This window comes from Perognathus longimembris, chromosome 14, assembly GCF_023159225.1.
Source record: "Perognathus longimembris pacificus isolate PPM17 chromosome 14, ASM2315922v1, whole genome shotgun sequence".
In the NCBI taxonomy this organism is placed as follows: domain Eukaryota; kingdom Metazoa; phylum Chordata; class Mammalia; order Rodentia; family Heteromyidae; genus Perognathus; species Perognathus longimembris.
The window spans coordinates 61,378,701-61,398,138 of NC_063174.1; the positions used below are offsets into that span (position 1 = coordinate 61,378,701).

Genomic DNA, 19,438 nt, shown 5'->3' on the forward strand with positions numbered 1-19,438 from the left:
CATCGGTGTCCAGAAAGGACTGTCAAGTGGAGGAGGGCCGTCTGCCAGCCCTACCACGGTACTCGGGAGGGGAGAAGAGGCAGCCCCCTCTGCCCCTTCTCCCTACCCAACTAGAGACTTTATCTGTATTTGTAGCCCCGGCTGGCCTAGAACTGTGTTCTACCTGCCTCAGCCTCCGGAGCGCTAGAGTTCCACGTGTACACCATTATTCCCCACTGGAAAATTCTAAATTGGTGTGAGTGTGCGCATGGCCTAGGTAGTTTTTCTTTCCTTTTTTTTTTTTTTTTTTTGCCAATCCTGGGGCTTGAACTCCAGGCCTGGGTGCTGTCCCCAAGCTCCTTTTGCTCAAGGCTAGCACCCTACCATTTGAGCTACTACACCATTTCAACTCTTTCTGTGATTAACTGGATGACAAGTCTCACAGACCTTCCACCCCAGGCTGTCTTTGAACCATGATCCTCCTATCTCAGCCTCCTGAGCAGCTTGGATTTGGCGGGGGGGGGGGGGGGGGGGGCACAGTGCCTGGTTGGTTTCTGAAGCCCAGCTGAGCAAGCCCTCCGCCCTGGCCGGTGCTCGGCTTCTCCCGGCTTCCTGCCTGGGCCTCGCCTTGTGCCTGGAGGCGGGGGCGCTCCTGCTCTGGACTCCAGCAGAGCCCTACCACGCGTGATGTTCCGTGACTTCCCCGCGTGCTGACGAGGCCAGCCGACGGCACCCCGTGTACTTACCCCCAGGAGGTTTTTGGGCACGTAGCCCTCCCGGTCCCCAAGACGAGCCCACCACCACTCGGTCTCGCTGTCGTCCTTGCGCCTCAGGATGGTGATGGCATCCCCCTCGTGGAAGGACAGCTCGTCGCCGTTTTGTGCCTCATAGTCCCACAGGGCATAGACGGTGCCTTTGTTCATCACTCCCAACTTCTCCTGCACCCCTAGGATCAAAGAGCAACAGTCCGTGCCTGGCAGGAGGAGGCGGTTCACAGGGAGGAGCCCCCCGAAGAGACAGGAGACGCCTGCCTCTGCCAAGGCTGACGGCTGGGATGAGCGCGGGGCCGTGCTGCCCGCTGCTGCCCAGCGGCCGGAAGCGCCACCGCTCCTGCCTGGCCAGAGGACAGCAGCCCGTGGGTGGAGGACGGGCCCCCAGACCCGGCGGGTTCCCTGGGAGGACGCAGCTGGTGTCTGCGCGGAGCCTGCGCCCCCCCCCCCCCCCCCCCCGCTCTAAACCGCTTCTCCCGAGGTGGGTCCTCGCGGTGGAGGAAGAGTGTTGGGTGTTCGGAACAGGCAGTTTCTGTCCAGTGCTCTGACCTGTATGCCGTCGTTTGGATCCACATCGGCAGAGCCCATCAATGTGGACAGCGGACTGAAAGTTTAGTTTTTTGCCAGTTTGGGGCTTGACCTCTGGGCCTAAGAGCTGGGCCTGAGCTCTTGTGCTCAAGGCTGGCGTGCTACTTGAGCTTTGTTTTCCTTTGTAGTTGAGACAGGAGGCTCACGGGCTTTCCTGCACAAGCTGCTTTCAAACCGCGATCCTCACAGGCGTGAGCCGCTGGTGCCTGGCTCTGACTGAGATCTTGACTCGAGAGGTAGAGGTATGTGGTCCTAGAAGGCACCCCCACCCCCACCCCCATCCACTGGGGTTTGAACTCAGGACCTTGCACTTGCTAGGCTCGAGTTTTACCACTTGAGCCCTATTTCCAACATTGCTTTCACTTTTGTCAGCCATGGGGCTTGAACTCAGGGCCTGGGTGCTCTTCCTGAGCTTTTTTTGCTCAAGCTAGCATTCTACCACTTTGAGCCGCCGCTCCACGTTTAGTTTTTGGGTGGTTAACGGAAGACGGAAGTCTCGTGGACGTCTCTGCCTGGGCTGGTTTTGAACTGTGGTCCTCAGATTTCAGGCCGAGCCACCAGCACCTAGGCAGCGCTGCTCTTTGCTGGTCACTTTGGAGACAAGTGTCAGTTTTCCTGCCTCGGCTGGCCTTGCAGTCCGGTCCTCCCTCTCTCAGCCTGCTGAGTGGCCGGGAGTGGCGGCAGCACGAGAGGCGGTCCTTAGGGGAAACGCCGGCGTTCTGATCTAGTGAGAAGCAGCTGTGGCTGTGCCACTGCCCAGGGGTGCGTGCCGCTGCGCGGGCCCCTTGAGGCACGCCGGCGGGTCACCGGCCTCGGCCCTCCTCCCGAGGGGCTCTGGCTCGCCCCACCCTACGGCGTGTTGTTGGCTCTGCTGTGGGAGCTCCGTGCATGCGCGTGGCCTATCCCTGGGGAAATCAGACTTGGGATGAACTTAACTCATCCAATAGTTTGGGGCAAAGGGCCACCCTAGCGCATGGAAGTAAGTGTACAGACGAGTGCTGGCCGGCTACCCTCCCGCCCCACCCCCAGCGCACAGCTGCACGAGCACGGAGGTCATTCTTGCTCCTGTGACACCGTGGTTCACACATACATGTCCGCAGAGTGAGGCAAGGGAGGTGAGCGCCGCACCGATTCGGACTTGACCAGTACTGTGTGCCCAGACCGCATCACTCAGCCAGGGAAGAAGCTGCGGCCCCGGCACCCACCTACCGTAGAGAAACTGGGAGCACTGGATGTAGCCTTCCTCCATCTCCTCACACTTGTCTGCAGCCGTCTCAATGTCACTGATGGTGGAGGCGAAGACGGCAGCGCCGCTCTCCACCAGCTGCTTGCAGAGGTGCACGCTGTTGCAAGAGGCCGCGCAGTGCAGCGGTGTCCTGCAACCGGAGGAGGAAAGGTGTGGGGCGGAGCCACGGCACAGGGCCACGCCCCACGGACCCGGTGAAGATGCCAGGCCTTGGTGCCAGGAAGGGCGCAGTGTTCTGGCGGCACGGTTGATCCCCAGGAGCAGCTGCTCTAGACCACGGAGAGTGCTGAGAAGGCAGGCTGAGGAGATTAAGCCACGCCTGGAGACACGCTCCGCGCAGTGGATAATGTCAACACACACAACACACGGACATGGAGTGACACGGAGGTTACTACCGTTAAGGGCACACTTCAGGGCTGGGGATATAGCCTAGTGGCAAGAGTGCCTGCCTCGGATACACGAGGCCCTAGGTTCGATTCCCCAGCACCACATATACAGAAAATGGCCAGAAGCGGCGCTGTGGCTCAAGTGGCAGAGTGCTAGCCTTGAGCGGGAAGAAGCCAGGGACGGTGCTCAGGCCCGGAGTCCAAGGCCCAGGACTGGCCAAAAAAAAAAAAAGGGCCATTTTGCCACAATTAAAAAGCAGAGTTGCGTGCAAGTTTAAAACAACCCTGGAGTAGACCCCTGGGCCCATGACCCCTTAACCCTGAAGGCAAATGGAAACAGAACACAGGTGCTTAAGTGTCTAACAAAGGAGACATCTGGTTACTCTTCCTATAGAATATACACATACAGAATTCAGACATTTCCTACACAAGTTTTTTTTCTTTTTTTGGTCATTCCTGGGGCCTGAGCACTGTCCCTGGCTTCTTTTGCTCAAGGCTAGCACTCTACTACTACTTGAGCCACAGCGCCACTTCTGCCCTTTTCTGTGTCTGTGTGTGGTACTGAGGAATCGAACCCAGGTCTCCATGGATGCTAGGCAAGCAGTCTACTGCTAAGCCACATTCCCAGCCCCTACAGCACTTTTGAAAAGAAGAAGAGTAAATGATTTGCCAAATGACCACGCTGCAATGTTGTCACAAGGCACACAAAGAACATGAAAACAGCCGTCCTTAACAAAATAAGAGCAAGGGCAGGAAGGACAGGGCAAGGCCCAGGAGATGGTGGGCATTCTTTCTTCCATGCTCCCCATTTGTCTTGTGTAAGGCAGGGCGACGGAGCCTCAGAACGGCAGAGCCGGAGCGCTTACCACCCGTCGCTGTCGGCAGCGTTCACATTGACCCCGAAGTCCAGCAGGAACTTCACGATGTGGTGGTGGCCGGCACAGACGGCGTTGTGCAGGGGGGTGATGCCCTCGTCGTTGGGCTTGCTGGGGTCCTCCACCTAGGACACGAGGCGGTGAGGGCCGGCGGCACCCTGCTCCCTCCTCGCAGGGGCGCGTGTACACCGCGGGGGGGGGGGCTCACCTCATAGATGATCCTCTGCACCAGATCAAACTCTCCTTCCAGAGAAGCGTCGAGAAGGAGCGCCAGGGGATTGAAGCGCACTCTGAGGCCATGCCCGGTCCGCTCGGAGTTGGGCTTCTTCAGGTTGGTTCGTTTGCCCTGCGGGGAAGCGAGTGTGCGGTCAGTGACCCGTGCCCTTCCCAAGTGAGAACCCGCCCAGGACCCGGCAGGCACTAAACCCTAAAACCAGTGGCCCTCCAGGGGGCCCTGAGGACACCCCACCAACAGAAGCCGGGAGGGGCTTGGGCTCTGCGGGGGCCGGCTGCGGCCACTCGCTGCTCCCTGGAAGGCACGTGGAGGAAGTGTGTTCCAACAGCGGCATCTGAGCCAGACGCCACCCCAGGGAATCTACCCCACACCCCACAGGACTCTTCCGGCTGTAAAAAACCCACACAAGATCTTGCTGAGACTCCCCGTGGTAATGCTCTAAACCTCTGTGTCAACACGGCCCTCCCCAGGGGGCTCTGTCTAGAAGGTTCTTCCCTGTTTGCCTATGCTCTGGGAGTCAACAGTGCTTCCCTAGGTTACTGTGCAGCCTCCGCTGTGCTGCTTTGCCACCGCCAGGCTGGCTGTGGACAGCGGGCCGTGGCTGCTCCCGCCTTCCACACGCTGCCTGCGAGGCCCGGCTTTGGTCAGCAAGGATGCCATACCCACCGTAGAGGCTGTTGGAGGGTGGACAACAGCAGGGAGGGGTGCTGGAGGGACCTGCTCCTCCCCCGGAGATGGGGCTTCGGCCACGGGGCTGGGGGGTTGTTCTGTGGAGGGGGCCGTGGCCACGTTGTTGTTGTTGTCTTCGGCAGGCTCCGCGGTGTGGGGGGCGGTGGGGGGACAGATGAGCTCCTGCGGCTCTGGGGAAGGTAACTGGTTGTCATTGGCATCCGAGGCGGGGGCGGGCTCATCAGGGAGTGGGGCCGTGGGCTGCGCAGGCGCGGCCTCGTCCACGTTGGCATTGGTATTCCCATTGTCTACGTCAGCCAGGGTGCCCCCAAAGTCCTGTGAGGGGCTGGGCTGGTAGAAAGGGGTGCCCTCCATGCCGCCGGCCAGCGTGTTGAAGCGCTGGTAGAGCAGCTTTTGGATGTTGGGCCCGCCGGGGCCCTCGGGCTCTGTGATGGAGCTGCGCTTCTTCAGGGGCCGGGGGGCGTTGGCCAGCTTCCTGCGGAGGGCCTCCAGGTCGGCGTCGCTCTGGTAGCGCAGCGGCGAGTGCACGATGGGCGTGAGCTTGGTGGGGCTCAGCGGCCGCGGCAGGCTCTCCACCGCGCTGCCCTCTCCGGGCGCCGCCGGGCCCTCTGGCTCGGGCTCTCTGTCGGCACATTCTGGAGACGGCTGAGGCTGCGATGTGCCGGTGCCCAGCGGCCCGTGAAGAAAGGGTAAGGGGGACGGAGACGCGGACCCCGACGGTAGGACGGGCTTGCCGTACACTGGAGAGGCAGAAGAAGAGCAACGTCAACCTGCCGCCAGGGCGGGGTCCCCTGCTCCTGCCGCCTAACCGCTACCGCCCTAGCCAGGCGGCTCTGCGGCGAACGAGCGCCCACAGCCCGCCCTGCTCAAAAGAAAAGGCTGCCGGCCCGACCGGCCCCGCCCCACAGGCTTGCCTCGCTCGCTGCCTCGGGAGAAGCAAAGCGCGCAGCCTGCTCTGCGCCGGGCTGGGCGGGAGGACCCGCGCCGCCAGTCCACTCTGCTCGGGGTGGCGGCAGCAGGCGCCGGGCACGCAGGGTGCTGCGGGCCGCGCTGAGGATGGCTCCCGCCCAGACCCGGCTTCCGGGCCCTCTGCCGCCACAGGGTGTGCACAACGAAGCTGCGTCCCCCTGCCTGCCTTCTAGAAAAGCCCCGTCACCCACAGCACATGGTGTGGAGAAAGAAGCTCCTCCATGGGCGCCGGGAGAGCCCCAAGCAGCGCTCCGCCCCGTGAGTCACAGCTCCGCTCCCAGCCTTTCTGGGGGTTCACTGGAGATAAGAGTCTCCTGCAGGGGCTGGGGATATAGCCTAGTGGCAAGAGTGCCTGCCTCGGATACACGAGGCCCTAGGTTCGATTCCCCAGCACCACATATACAGAAAACGGCCAGAAGTGGCGCTGTGGCTCAAGTGGCAGAGTGCTAGCCTTGAGCAAAAAGAAGCCAGGGACAGTGCTCAGGCCCTGAGTCCAAGCCCCAGGACTGGCCAAAAAAAAAAAAAAAAGAGTCTCCTGCAGGGTTGGGAATGTGACCTAGCGGTAGAGTGCTTGCACAAAGCCCTGGGTTCGATTCCTCAGCAACACATATATAGAGAAAAAGCCAGAAGTGGCGCTGTGGCTCAAGTGGCAGAGTGCTAGCCTTGAGCAAAGAGAAGCCAGGGACGGTGCTCAGGCCCTGCGTCTAAGCCCCAGGGATGGCAAAAAAAAAAGTCTCATGGATTTACCTGCCCAGGCTGGCTTTGAACTGTGATCCTCAGATCTCAGCCTCCTGAGTAGCTAGATTTATAGGAGTGAGACCCTGACATCCGGCACATGGTTCAATTGTAAAGATATGGATCAGAGGTTTCTTAATTCTCTAGTCCCAGGTGAAGAAGAATAGAAAGCCGGTGTACCTGCTTTAACGGACTTATTTAAGGTGCCATGCACTGCTGGCTGGAACGTCTTAGGTGGCGTGGCTTGCTGGAGATACATGGAATAGATGGAACTTGAATTGACTGTCTGGGGTCCTTTCCTGGGAGACTGTGGTCTTGACCCTTTATCAGCCAGAAAGGGCCGGATAGCCACCGTCAGTGGGAGCTCAGGTTTCCCGTCACCAGCTGGAAATGCAGGTGACCCCGCTGGTGGGTAGGTGGGACTTGGTGGCACCGAGATCCTCTGCTGAATCTGCTGTGAGGAGCCAGGTGGGGGGGCGCTGCCCGCTGGCGACAGCGACATGGGTTTCTGCCGACTGGGCGCGCCAGTGCTGGGTCTGGGCAAGCTGCCCTCTTTCCTCCTCTCCAGAGAGCCCGTTGAGCCCGGGGCGAGCGGCGTAGGACTTGGGTATGTCCCATAGCTTGGAGGCAGTGGCTTTCCTACACCAGGAATGGGAGGTGGGCCTTTACCAATCTCGATGCCCTAAATTTAGGTATTAAGGAGAAAAACAGAGTCACTCTTTAAAAAGATTAGCATACATCCATACACAGTAGGATTTGGAATCCTTCAATCAGTCACCATATGACTAGGATACAGGGCCGCTCCTGAGCTGTCTGCAAAATACATACAAAAGTCCCAGCTCCAGGCCCTGCACCTGGGCACCCATCAACCTCCGGCTCCCACGGGCCTTGCACCTGGGCACCCATCAACCTCCGGCTCCCACGGGCCCTGCACCTGGCCACCCGTCAACCTCCGCCCCCACGGGCCCTGCACCTGGGCACCCGTCAACCTCCGGCCCCCACGGGCCCTGCACCTGGGCACCCGTCAACCTCCGGCCCCCACGGGCCCTGCACCTGGGCACCCATCAACCTCCAGCTCCCACAGGCCCTGCACCTGGGCACCCGTCAACCTCCGGCTCCCACGGGCCCTGCACCTGGGCACCCGTCAACCTCCGGCTCCCACGGGCTCTGCACCTGGGCACCGATTAGTTCCTAAATCCTCGTTGGGGGAAAGGCAGGCAAACACTTTAACAAGATTCATTTGCCATGTGGGGCCCTGTTCTGGCCCTTCACCTTGCTGGCGCTCAGCTAAGGACGGGGAGGGCCTACCAGCTTCTCCGTGGCTCCCAGAGCTGACAGAGGTACCGGCTGGCTTGAGATAGCACCCTGCTTGAGGGTCCCCTCCATGCCTGGGTCCTTCCAGTCCGCACTGGACATCTGTGCTGGCTTCACTGAAGAGCCAGAATTCTGCTTTAATGTTGGCCAGCTTCCATCATTAGCTTAAAAAGAACACAGAAGTTAAGTAATTTTTTTTCTTGTCATTAGTTGAGGATAGCCCCCACCCGCAGAAACAAAAGCAACCCTGGAACTTCACAGTGGGAGGAGAGCTCCTTGAGTCTGGAAGTGACCACCACCCGGTGCTGCCAACCTGCTCCACCGCCCCCGGCCTGGCCCGGGCAGGGGAGGCCTCGGCACAGCGAGGCAGCTGCGCAGCGGAGGGCCTGCCGTCCCAAGAGCACAGGCCGGGCCGCGACGGCAGCCCCACCACAGAACACAGCAAGCACCGCGCATGGACACGTAAGCCCCACTTAGAAACGCAATTACACAGAGCAACAGAGACTTCTCTTTGGACTTCATAACAGGTTTGACCTGCACTGCTACCATGATTTAAACGTTTTCCTCTAGTGGGAAGAAATCCTTCCCTTCGTGGTCCCAGGAGGTCAGGGCAAGCTCCCTCTGACTAGGTAGGAGAAGCACTGTCATCTGTTGCCATGATCAGAAAGCCAGTCATCAACTTCAAGTGTCCAGGAAAGCCACTGGAAAGACAGATTTTTTTTTACACAGAGTTTTCCAAACTGACAGAGTGCTGCGGTCATCCCTGGTCACGTGGGGCCACGAAAGGTGACCCGAGCCTGATGACATGGGTCAGCTACGTGCGCTGACTCGGGTTCCGCTGGGCTGAGCTGCCCTGAGGCACTGCAGCGCGGCCCCATCGTGGCTGGGGAAACACAGAAGCCACTGTAGGCAGGAAGGGTATCCAGGCTGTGGCAGGAAGAGCATTGTCTCAAAAAACATGAAATGTGAGTGGCCCACGCCAGCTCTAGCACAGCCCAGGCGAGGCCCCCACTCCTGGGGGCAGTGGTGTGCGGAAAAGGCTCGCTGCCTCTGGTGACCCCGGCCGGCCTGGTCGGTGGTACACGGCAAGCTCGTGAGCCAGTCTGATGATGAGGCTTGATCACGTGACGACTGCACTGCTGACCTTCACTACAGACAGGAGGGCTCCAAGACAGTGCTGGGCCAGCCACCGGGCACCAGCCAGGAATCCCAAGACCCAGCGCAAACTGTTCTTAACTTTTGAAAAACAAACAAAAGCTCCCCCTAAGCCTTTTTGTGCCAGATTCTGATCCCTGGTGGCAACCCTCTGCGGAAGCGTGTGTGTGTGTGTGCGTGTGTGCGCGCGCGTATGCACGCAAGTGCGTGCGGTGTCTGTCAAATCACTGCTTATGTCCAGGTACCAGCAACTCTTTGTCAGTTTGGAAAACAAATGATTGTTGGTTCATTTTGCAGATGCAAAGTGCCCCACTAAGCCTGTCTGCTGACATACGGTTCACAAGCAGGCTTGCAGGGTGCCGTGACAAGCCACAGCCAGGCCCGACGTCCAGGTCTGACACTGTCCACATGCTGCTCACTCTGGGTCTACCATGGCCATCTGTGTGACACAGAACCAGGACAGCCAACAAGGGTTAAGTGCCCCTACCAGGGATGTGCTACCCAGGCTCTGCCTCAGCCTGGGCAGAGCCGGGCTTCCTGGAACAGCTGCTTCACCCTCCAGTGGAAGGAAGGGCCGTGGGGGCTCTGTGCGGGCAAGGCAGCTCCTTCTGCAACTCTGTACGCGGCACGGCACAGCGCAGCACATTCCCACAAAGGAGAGTAGCGGCATTTTAAGCTTAAGACATTTTTTTCCTCACACCCCCAAGCTTAGACATTTTAATAATGATGTCACCAGAACGTGGCTGTGCTAATTATCTTCCATTGGCATAGATGGTTAGCCACGCCTACTCCCTACCACAGATAAATCATAGCTCATCAAAGACCGCTGTGCAGAGAAGGTCACGCTGACCAAAGCCCCTGTGTGACTCCTATGTGGCCATAAAGATCTGGGCTGGGCTCTGACCACAGGGGGCTTGGAAAGGCTCCTCCCGCTGGGCTCAGCAGGACCCCCAAGCTGCCAGTAGGAGGAGAGGTGTCACCAGGCACTGCAGGTACCGAGGGAGGGAAAGTGACACACATGGAAGACCAGTATAAACCAGTCACCAATTCTGAAACAAAGTAACCTAACGCAAGCCTAACAGTAGGAGAGCAGCAATACTGTGTCCATAAATGAAGCAATTTTTAGTATGTCAGACATGGACTCCTGCTGTGTTACAGGAAGGTATAATGGTAAGGAAGTCTGGTTTAAGAAGCAATGGAACTCTCCACACGGAGCTAGTCCTGTGCTGCCGGAATGCCGGCTACTCTTAAGCACAGTGCTGGAGTCATCCATCACACAGCACAACAATGCAAAGGAATAGTCTGTGGATTTTTTTCATGGTGCTGAAGGCTGAACCTGGGTCTTATACATGCTAGATTCTACTATGAGTTAGACACCCAATTCCAGACTGATGACCTATCCTGCCTTCTTTCCTTCCTTCCTTCCTTCCTTCCTTCCTTCCTTCCTTCTCCTCCCTCCTTCCTCCTTTCCTTCCTTCCTTGCTTCCTCCCTTCCTTCCTCCCTTCCGTTGTGGGGCTTGAACTCTGGGCCCGGGTGCTGTCCCTGAGCTCTTCAGCTCAAGGCTAGTGTTCTACCACTTGAGCCACAGCGTCACTTGTGGTTTTCTAGGTTAACTGGGGATAAGAATCTCATGTACTTTCCTGCTCAGGCTGGCTTTGAACCGTGATCCTCAGACCTCAGCCTCCTGAGGAGTTAGGATGACAGGTGCGAGCCACCAGCACACAGCTCAATGAGCTTTCTGACTGATGAAAACGGCTGAGTGGGGAGCTCTGCCCCCCAGGGGCAGGGGAGGTGGCCCCTGCCTGGCCACCTGGACTGACAAGCCACAAAGCAGAGTCAAGTCCAACAAGGAAGCCACTGCTGGCCACCTAGTGCCCTTGGGAGAAGACAAACCTGTGCTATGAGAAGGATATCCTTACTCTCCCCCTGGCCAATACTGGGGATTGAACCCAGGACATAGCACTTTGCAGGCAGGTACTCTACTTCTGAGCCACATCTCTAGCTCTTTTTTGTACTGGTTACTTTTGAGACAGAATCTCATTTTTTTCCTGGGTATATAAGCCTGGACTATGACCTGCCTATTTTAGTCCTTCCATCCTAGCTGGGATAACAGGTGTGTGCCACCATGCCCAGGTCTGTTGAGATCAACCTCAGACTTTTCTGGCCTGAATGGCCAGGCACCAAGAACCTCCTGACCTCAGCCTGTCATGCAGCTAGGATGACAGGTTTGCACCACTGCTCCCCATTACCAACCAGTAGCTCAGCCAGATGGGAGTCTAATTAACTTTTCTGTTCTTGTTGGCCTTGAGCCTCTATCCTCTCCATCTTGGCCTCTCAAGTAGTCAGGATGACACGTGGCCATCATCGGTGTGTTGAAAAGCCACGATACATTCAGACCAGTAAAGAGAATTTGCTCTCGTTTCAGGGTCTTCACTGTTGTGGTGACCTATGGCTCTCTAAACATGGTTCAAGAAGGCAAGGAGCCTCTGGGCACCTCCAGAAACCCCTCCTTCCCATGCGGCACTGAGAAGGGACCAGGCCACTCACCGGGTTTTGGTCTTCCGTGGGCAGCACTGGAGGCGATGGTGAGAGACTGGGGCTTTACGGGCTCCCCTGGGACAGGAAAGCTCCCAGCACTGGGAACCTGGATGTAAGGCCCCACGGCAGCAACCCTGCCGGACGTGCTCAGGGGGGACTGTGGTGACGATGTGCCATTCACACGGTTTAGCTGCAAACCAACATGAAATTAAAGTCAAGATTCATTTCTTCACTTTTTCTTTTTTCCTAGTCCTGGGCCTTGGACTCAGGGCCTGAGCACTGTCCCTGGCTTCTTTTTGCTCAAGGCTAGCACTCTGCCACTTGAAGCCACAGCGCCACTTCCGGTTTTTTGTGTTTATGTGGTGCCAAGAAATCGAACCCAGGGCTTCATGCATGCTAGGCAAGCACTCGACCTCTAGGCTACATCCCCAGACCCATTTTTTCACTCTTCACACACACCACACACACACCACACCCACCCACTCACCCACCCACCCACACACACAGACTCATCCTCCTCTGAACCACAGCTATACAAGACACTGACCTTTCAGCACTCTATTTAAAGGAGTTTGTCATAAGAAACTATGGTAAGGTCCTTTCTTCCTGCACCATCGCCAAAGCCATCCCACCTTGGCCAAGCCCTTTAATCCCATGCCTTCCTCCTCAGAGCATCATTCAGAGTGGCAGAGGCTGAGGACACTCTTCTGTCACCAGACCCTAAGAGCACCCATCTCTCAGCAAGTATACAACAACACTGGGAAGACATTTTTGCTAGTGAGTCACCTGCTCCCCTCTCCCACCACCATGGCAGCATGTGATCTGCTCCACCCGCAGGCCTTGCTCCGCTAACCCGAGGGCCACTGGAACAGAGAGGTCAAGTCCACCTCTAGCCTCTCACCACCGCCCCCCACTAAGCGGTGTGTGCGCCCTATGAAGCACTGAGTGGCAGCAAGACTCAGGCCACCCTGTATGACTGGAGTGAGGTACAGGTGGAAGGACCTGGGACCAGATGTTACAAGAACGAGAGAGAGACCTGGAAAGACAGGCTGCAGTTAAGAAAAATCTGCAATCCTGTTTCCAATAAAAATGCTTCCCATTTGCGTCTGAATTAAGAGTGGAACCATTAGCAGCTGTCACCTCTTGTGAACAGAAATAGAAAAGTTTTACATTTTCCTTTTTTTTTTTTGTTGGTCCTGGGGCTTGAACTCAGGGCCTGGGCACTGTCCCTGAGCTCCTTTGCTAAGGTGAATGCGCTGCCACTTGAGCATATAGTGCTACTTCCAGATTTCTGGTAGTTAATTGGAGACAAGAGTCTCATGGAGGAGCTGGGAATGTGGCTTAGTGGTGGAGTGCTTGCCTACTATGCACAAAACCCTGAGTTCGATTTCCTCAGTACTGCATGAACAGAAAGAGCCAGAAGTGGCACTGTGACTCAAGCGGCAGAGTGTTAGCCTTGAAAAAAGCTCAGGACAGTACACAAGCCCAGAGTTCAAGCCCCAGGACTGGCAAAAAAAAAAAAGTGTCTCATGGACTTTCCTGCCTGGGCTGGCTTTGAACTGTGATCTTCAGATCTCAGCCTCCTGTGTAACTAGTATTACAGACGGGAGCCACCAGTGCCTGGCTTGTTTCAAGTTTTGTCCAATGGGTACTTAGTTTTGAAACTCCAAGTACTAACTAGACATTTAAAAAAAGTATAAATCCTCCCCGCCCCCTTTTTTTTTTTTGGCACTCGTGGGCTTGAACTCTGGGTCTGGGCACTGTCCCTGAGCTCTTCAGCTGAAGGCTAGTGCTCTACCATTTGAGCCACTGCGCCACTTCTTGTTTTCTGGTGTTTGATTGGATATAAGAGTCTCATAGACTTTCCCTCACGGGCTGGCTCTGAACCATGATCCTACATCTCAGCCTCCTAAGTGTCCAGGATGACAGGTGTGAGCCACCAGCGCCTGGCCAATATCCCCTTATGTGGCATCTTTCTCAAGAGTTTTCAAAACCCTTCCAGCTGAGTAATTCCGAAGATCCTTACAATACCTAGGACAGGCAGGACCAATCCCTTTCTAGCAAAGACACACAGCTATAAAGGCCAAGGATCTGGCCCCAAGTACCAGCTTATACTGTCAAAACATGGAAGGCTGGGTGCTGCCACTCCAGGGCCAACAGCACCCCAGTGCAGAAGAGACAGAGCTGCAGAAAAGATGGAGCTGGGAATCTGCATGCCAGGCATGCCAGCCTCTGGGATGTAATGTCTGCCTTATGTCACTTCTACGAGTCGTCATAACAGCTGTGACAGGTGGGAGGAGCTCAATGCCACTCAAGGACTCCGAGGAGTTTAGACGAACCACTGACAGCAGTTTAGCTCACAGACATTTTCTCATTCACATGCCTGAATTTTCTTGCCATAAAGACGTTCACGCAGTTCTCCAATTCGCTTGTCCATCATGGCCACTTCCATGTTGCGCTTATTTAAGAGTTCCTTCTGCTGCTGGAGTTTAGAATTCTGTTCCTGATTAAGCTGGTTGCGAATCTTCAAAACAGAAAACACAACTTTAAAATATGTACTAGTTAAAAAGTCAAATATTACTCTCCCCTTGGGCCCCCCTCCCCCCAACAAATTCTCTTGCCAAGGAGATTAAGAAAAAAAAGTAGCCTGGAGTTTGGATGCATTTACATACATGCACTAACACAGCTGTGTGCCATGTACTTTAGAGATCCCAACAGGCAAGTGTGGTGCCTGACAAGTACTGGACCACTGAGCCACATCCCTAGCTCTTTTTGAGGCAGGGTCTTACTATATATATAGCACAGGAGAGCCTCAGACCCATGACCTTCCTGCCTGTGCTCCGAGTGCTGAGATCACAGAAGTGTGTTACCATGTCTGCTCTGGAAAAGAGCTTTTATGAAACTCAGGCTTCACTGGATTTCTTACACTGAAATGCACTAAGCAGAAGAAGCTGGGCTCCAAGGCCCATCTGTTCTGGTTCCACTCCCATGAAAGGTCCCGGTAGAAAAACACAGACTAACGGCAGATTCCTGGTTGCTAGTTCTTGAAGGCATTGCAAGGAGATTTAGGGGTGATGAAAATGTCCTAAAGTTTGTGTGGCAGAGCATACACAACTCTGTAAAGATACTGTGGCACACATTAAATGAATTGTATGCTCTGCGAATTTCATCGAAACAGAGCCATTAAAAATATTTTGTACTGGGATATTTGGGGCTGGGAATATGGCCTAGTAGTAGAGTGCTTGCCTCATATACATGAAACCCTGGGTTCGATTCCTCAGCACCACATATATACAAAAAGCCAGAAGTGGCGCTGTGGCTCAAGTAGTAGAGTGCTAGCTCTGAGCAAAAAAAAAAAAGCCAGGGACAGTGCTCAGACCCTGAGTTCAAGCCCCAGGACTCCCCCCCCCCAAAAAAAAATTGTATTGCATATAGTTTATGCCTCCTATTAAATTAGAATATTTGCTTCAAGTTCTTGAATATCCATCTTCTGTTAAGGAGAAAGCTGAGAGTTGTACATAATCATCCCCCAGGCCCAGGTAAGTTACCTGTAGCTCTTGGTATAGTCTTTTTAACTCCACCGCTGCTGGTCCTGTCAACTTGCCATTGTAAGACTGGAACCCATTTAGTTTTCCCTTCTTTAAATCTTCCAGTTGCTGGCTAAGCTGATCAACTCTTAGAATTGCAGTCTGTACCTCCTGCTTCTTTTCCTGGAACATGGCACTGAACCTTTCTATTTCAGCAGCTGGTATTGCCCACCAAGAAAAGAAACAAACCAAGTCATTTAATTGACCTTCTTCATTTGTATACACTACTCAATTCTGGTACTATTTCACTACAGACCTCTGATTAAAGTGTAGGGATAATCCAAAGCACTCTTCCTTCCCTTCTCCCTCTTGCCCCTTCAGTGCTATGGATAGAACCCAGGGGCTGATAGATGCCAGCAAGTGAGTACCCTACCCAGCTCCAAACACGTTTCAACAAGCATCTGGAACATACAGTATGATTCCATACAGAGCACACAAGTCTATCTCCAGCAGTGACTGAACATTCCTTAGGGCAATTAGTCCCAAAGCGAGTTTAGACTACCTATTTTGAAGATCTTACACACCACAGTAACCTGAAGACGTGCTAACTGAACTAATTAAAAGAACCAGTCCACTACATGCCTTATCTTACTTAATACATAGGTAAAATTCAAGTTACTCAGTGAGAAGAGACACTGAGGATGGTGGAGACCTGGAGTGGCCACTGCAGCTAAGGGTCCAGAGGGCTCAGGCTCCCTCCACGCTGTCTCCAGAGCTGTACTGAAATTGCATTATGTGCCCCATGAATACACACACTCAGGATGCGTTCACCAAAAAAGAATTCCAAAAAGTTTAAGGTGGCAGAAATGCTAACTACCCTGATTTGATCAGTGTATGTTATAATATGTATCAAATTATCATGCTGTACCCTATAAATATGTGCAATTAAATTGATATAAAACACAGTGCAAGTGGCGCTGTGGCTCAAGTGGTGGAGCACCAGCCTTGAGATGAAGAGCTCAGGGACAGCGCCCAGGCCCACAGTTCAAGCCCCATAACCGGCACAAAAACAAAAACAGGAAACTGATGTCAACTGTAACAAACTCAATTGGGGGCTTCACTAGCTTTACAGTGAGCTTTTTTTTCCCCCCCAGGGGTTGGTGGGATGTACAGTTTTAAAGAAATCACAGCCTAACCAACTCTATCCTGTTTGATGCAATGAAGGTTTTAGTGCATTTTCTGTTGGAAAATGCCACGTGAGCTTGTAACTGTTAGGTGACAGGACTGCGGCCATGCAGGCCTGGGCACAGGGTCGCAGAGGTTTGGGGTACGTACACAGATTGCCATTCATAATTTTGCTGTAGTCCACTTGTCCCCTCATGGCACGGATTTTCTTCAGCTTGTTTTCCTGGGCTTCAACTCGCTCTTTCAATTTCTGAAGCTTCTCGTTTTCAGAAATAGTTTGTTGCTGGCGTCGCTCCTGTTGCTTTAGAAAATGCAAACGCTGTTCCTGACAAAGAGGGAAAACCACAACTTTTCAAATTGAAATTTACAATTACCTTGTACAGTAAAACACTATAACCAATCCTGAAGAACACTAGAACAACCTTGCACCTATCGGTCCACACAAGGCCTACGTATGTACGTAGGTGTGGCATGAAGTCTGGGGGTGCTTAAATCACCCTGGCTGCCACACTGATCTGCTCTACCCAGCTTACGTGGGAACCTCGACAGCTACAGTCTCCTCTGCACTGAGCACAGCTGCCAAGCCCCGCCAGCTCTGTTTCCTGCTGTTGGAACACACTTCCTCCCACCACAAAGCACTTCCAAGATTTCTTTCAAAAAACTTATCGTTAAGTAGTTGTACAAGGGTGTTTCATTCAATTTGTCAGTTTAAGAGTACAATGCATCTTGATCAGTGTCATCCTCTTCACAATCCTCCCCATTCCCTCAAGTTACCTGGCTCCATTTTCACATATGTAAGTTGAACATTATGACTGCGTTCTCCCAGCCCTCCTCCCCTTGACCTCACCCCTCCCGACACCACAAGTGCCTGCTTCCTGGTATTCATTTAGTTACAAAGGAGTTACGCCATTGGAATCTTCCAATCTATATACCACACTTAATACATTTGTGTACAAATGCATAGGACTCTGTATGTTTACATACACATTTATAATTTAGTCATACCTATAAGATAAAACACAAGTCCTTTGTGTCTCTGAGCTGACTTAATTCAGTCAATAACATTTCTTATTTAACTTCCTAAATGAAAAGAGCACTAATCAGCAGATTTTACATGACAAGAGAAAAAGTGAGAAGGAACTAAACATCCTTTTTTATTTTTATTTTTTGCCAGTCCTGGGGCTTGAACTCAGGGCCTGAGCACTGTCCCTGCCTTCTTTTTGCTCAAGGCTAGCACTCTACCACTTGAGCCACAGCGCCACTTCTGGTTTTCTGGTTGTTAATTGGAGATAAGAGTCTCACAGACTTTACTGCCCGGGCTGGCTTTGAACCTCAATCCCCAGATCTCAGCCTCCTGAGTAGTTAGGATTACACTCGTGAGCCACTGGCACCCAGCTCCTGTGCTCTTATAACTTACCTTGGCAACCAACATTTGCTGCTGATTTTCAATTTGTTGCTGTTGCCTGGCTGCCATGTCTTGGAGCTCTGAGAGGGTAAGTTCAACACGGGTATTACCAACCTACAGGGAATAAAAAGCACTCATTGGTATGTACATTCATCAGGACAGACATCTTCCTCTAGTGTTAGAAGTCACAAATGTCTGGATTTTACACAGGATCCCTAGAATTTAGAAGAACACAAATTAGGTTATTTTCTCATAAGAACATTTTCTAATGGTGGATCACTTATTAAGTGTAAGTAACAGGCTTCAGCTAGGGGCTGGTGGCTCACACCTGTAACCCTAGTGACCTTGGAAAGTAAGATGACTGGGATTATGGTTCAAGGCCAGCCCAGGCAGAGAAGTTTGTGAGACACTGTCTCAACAGAGCTGGACATAGTGGCATGAGCCTGTCGTTCTAACTGCTGGGAGGCCCAACACAGGTGGAGCAGGCAAGGAAAGGGATCAAACAAAAACAGGCTTTCATTTTTTTCTAAGTAAGCCTTTTCTTTTCTTTCGCTAGTCCTGGGGCTTGAACTCAGGGCCTGAGCACTGCCCCTTGCTACTTTTTTGAGCCACAGCACCACTTCTGGCCATTTTCCATAGATGTGGTGCTGAAGAATCAAATCCAGGGCTTTGTGTATATGAGGCGAGCACTCTTGCCACTAGGCCATATTCCCAGCCCCCTGGCTTCTTTTTGTTCAAGGCAAGTACTACCACATTAGCCACAGCGCCACTTCTGGCTTTTTCTATATATGTTGCTGAGGAATTGAACCCAGGACCTCGTGTATGCTAGGCAAGTACTCTACCACTAAGCCACATTCCCAGGCCCAAACCTTTCCTTTTACTTCATTTCTTTCTTTGTTTTTGACAGTACTGAGGTTTGAACTTAGGGCCTTACACTTGCTTGACAGGTGCTCTACCATTGGAGCCATTGTCTAGCTTTCTAAGTAAGTTTTTCTCATGTGTAAACCTGAGGCATTATAGTTAATAAGGGGCTTGGATTTATGCGAACATTACAAATGTGCAGTATAACTGACTTTCTTTTGTTTGGAAGATAGGGGTATTTGAACAAATAGGGATGTTAAATAGTTAAGAACATACAACCAAAAAAGTAGATGTATAGGTGATCACCAAGAAAAGTATCTCGGAACAGCAGAAGACCTAGAATAGCCAAAGCAATTCTAGGCAAAAAAAGCAGTGCAGGAGGTATCACAATACCAGACTTCAAGCTCTACTATAGGGCCATCATAACAAAAACAGTCTGGTATTGGTATAAAAACAGACCTGAAGACCAATGGATTAGAATTGAAGATCCAGAAATAAAACCACACTCTTACAGTCAGCTGATATTCGACAAAGGAGCTAAAGACATACAATGGAATAAACATAGCCTCTTCAACTACTGGTGCTGGGCAGCTATATGCAGAAAACTCAAAGTAGACCCAAGCCTATCACCATTTACCAAGATCAACTCTAAATGGATCAAGGACCTCAATATCAGACCTGAATCCTTGAAACTACTGAAGGACAGAGTAGGAAAGACGCTAGAACTTATAGGCACAGGAAGGAACTTCCTGAATAGAGTCCCAGGGGCACAACAAATAGGGGAAAGACTCGACAAATGGGACTACTACAAATTAAAAAGTTTCTGCACAGCTAAGGACATAGCCACCAAAACAGAAAGACAGCCAACCATATGGGAAAGGATCTTTACCAGCACAGCAACAGACAAAGGCCTAATATCTGTCATCTACAGAGAACTCAAAAAACTAAGCCCCTCCAAGCCTAATAAACCAATTAGGAA

General features: G+C 53.1%; 1 protein-coding gene across 2 annotated transcripts in view; it reads right to left on the reverse strand.

Annotated features, from left to right (window-relative positions):
• Positions 1-19,438, reverse strand: part of Ppp1r13b (protein phosphatase 1 regulatory subunit 13B) — a 77,892-nt gene that overhangs the window by 1,775 nt on the left and 56,679 nt on the right. Inside the window, exons 5-17 of one of the 2 annotated variants that reach the window (XM_048362648.1) lie at positions 17,611-17,712; positions 16,344-16,518; positions 15,030-15,226; positions 13,865-14,005; positions 11,491-11,671; positions 9,277-9,381; positions 7,782-7,951; positions 6,654-7,155; positions 4,746-5,509; positions 4,053-4,190; positions 3,836-3,969; positions 2,547-2,713; positions 726-925 (exon numbers count right to left, since the gene is read on the reverse strand). In XM_048362648.1, coding sequence (XP_048218605.1) covers positions 726-925; positions 2,547-2,713; positions 3,836-3,969; positions 4,053-4,190; positions 4,746-5,509; positions 6,654-7,155; positions 7,782-7,951; positions 9,277-9,381; positions 11,491-11,671; positions 13,865-14,005; positions 15,030-15,226; positions 16,344-16,518; positions 17,611-17,712 — 2,976 coding nt within the window. The remainder of the gene's footprint in view (positions 1-725; positions 926-2,546; positions 2,714-3,835; positions 3,970-4,052; positions 4,191-4,745; positions 5,510-6,653; positions 7,156-7,781; positions 7,952-9,276; positions 9,382-11,490; positions 11,672-13,864; positions 14,006-15,029; positions 15,227-16,343; positions 16,519-17,610; positions 17,713-19,438) is intronic. The other variant, XM_048362649.1, reaches the window with a different exon arrangement.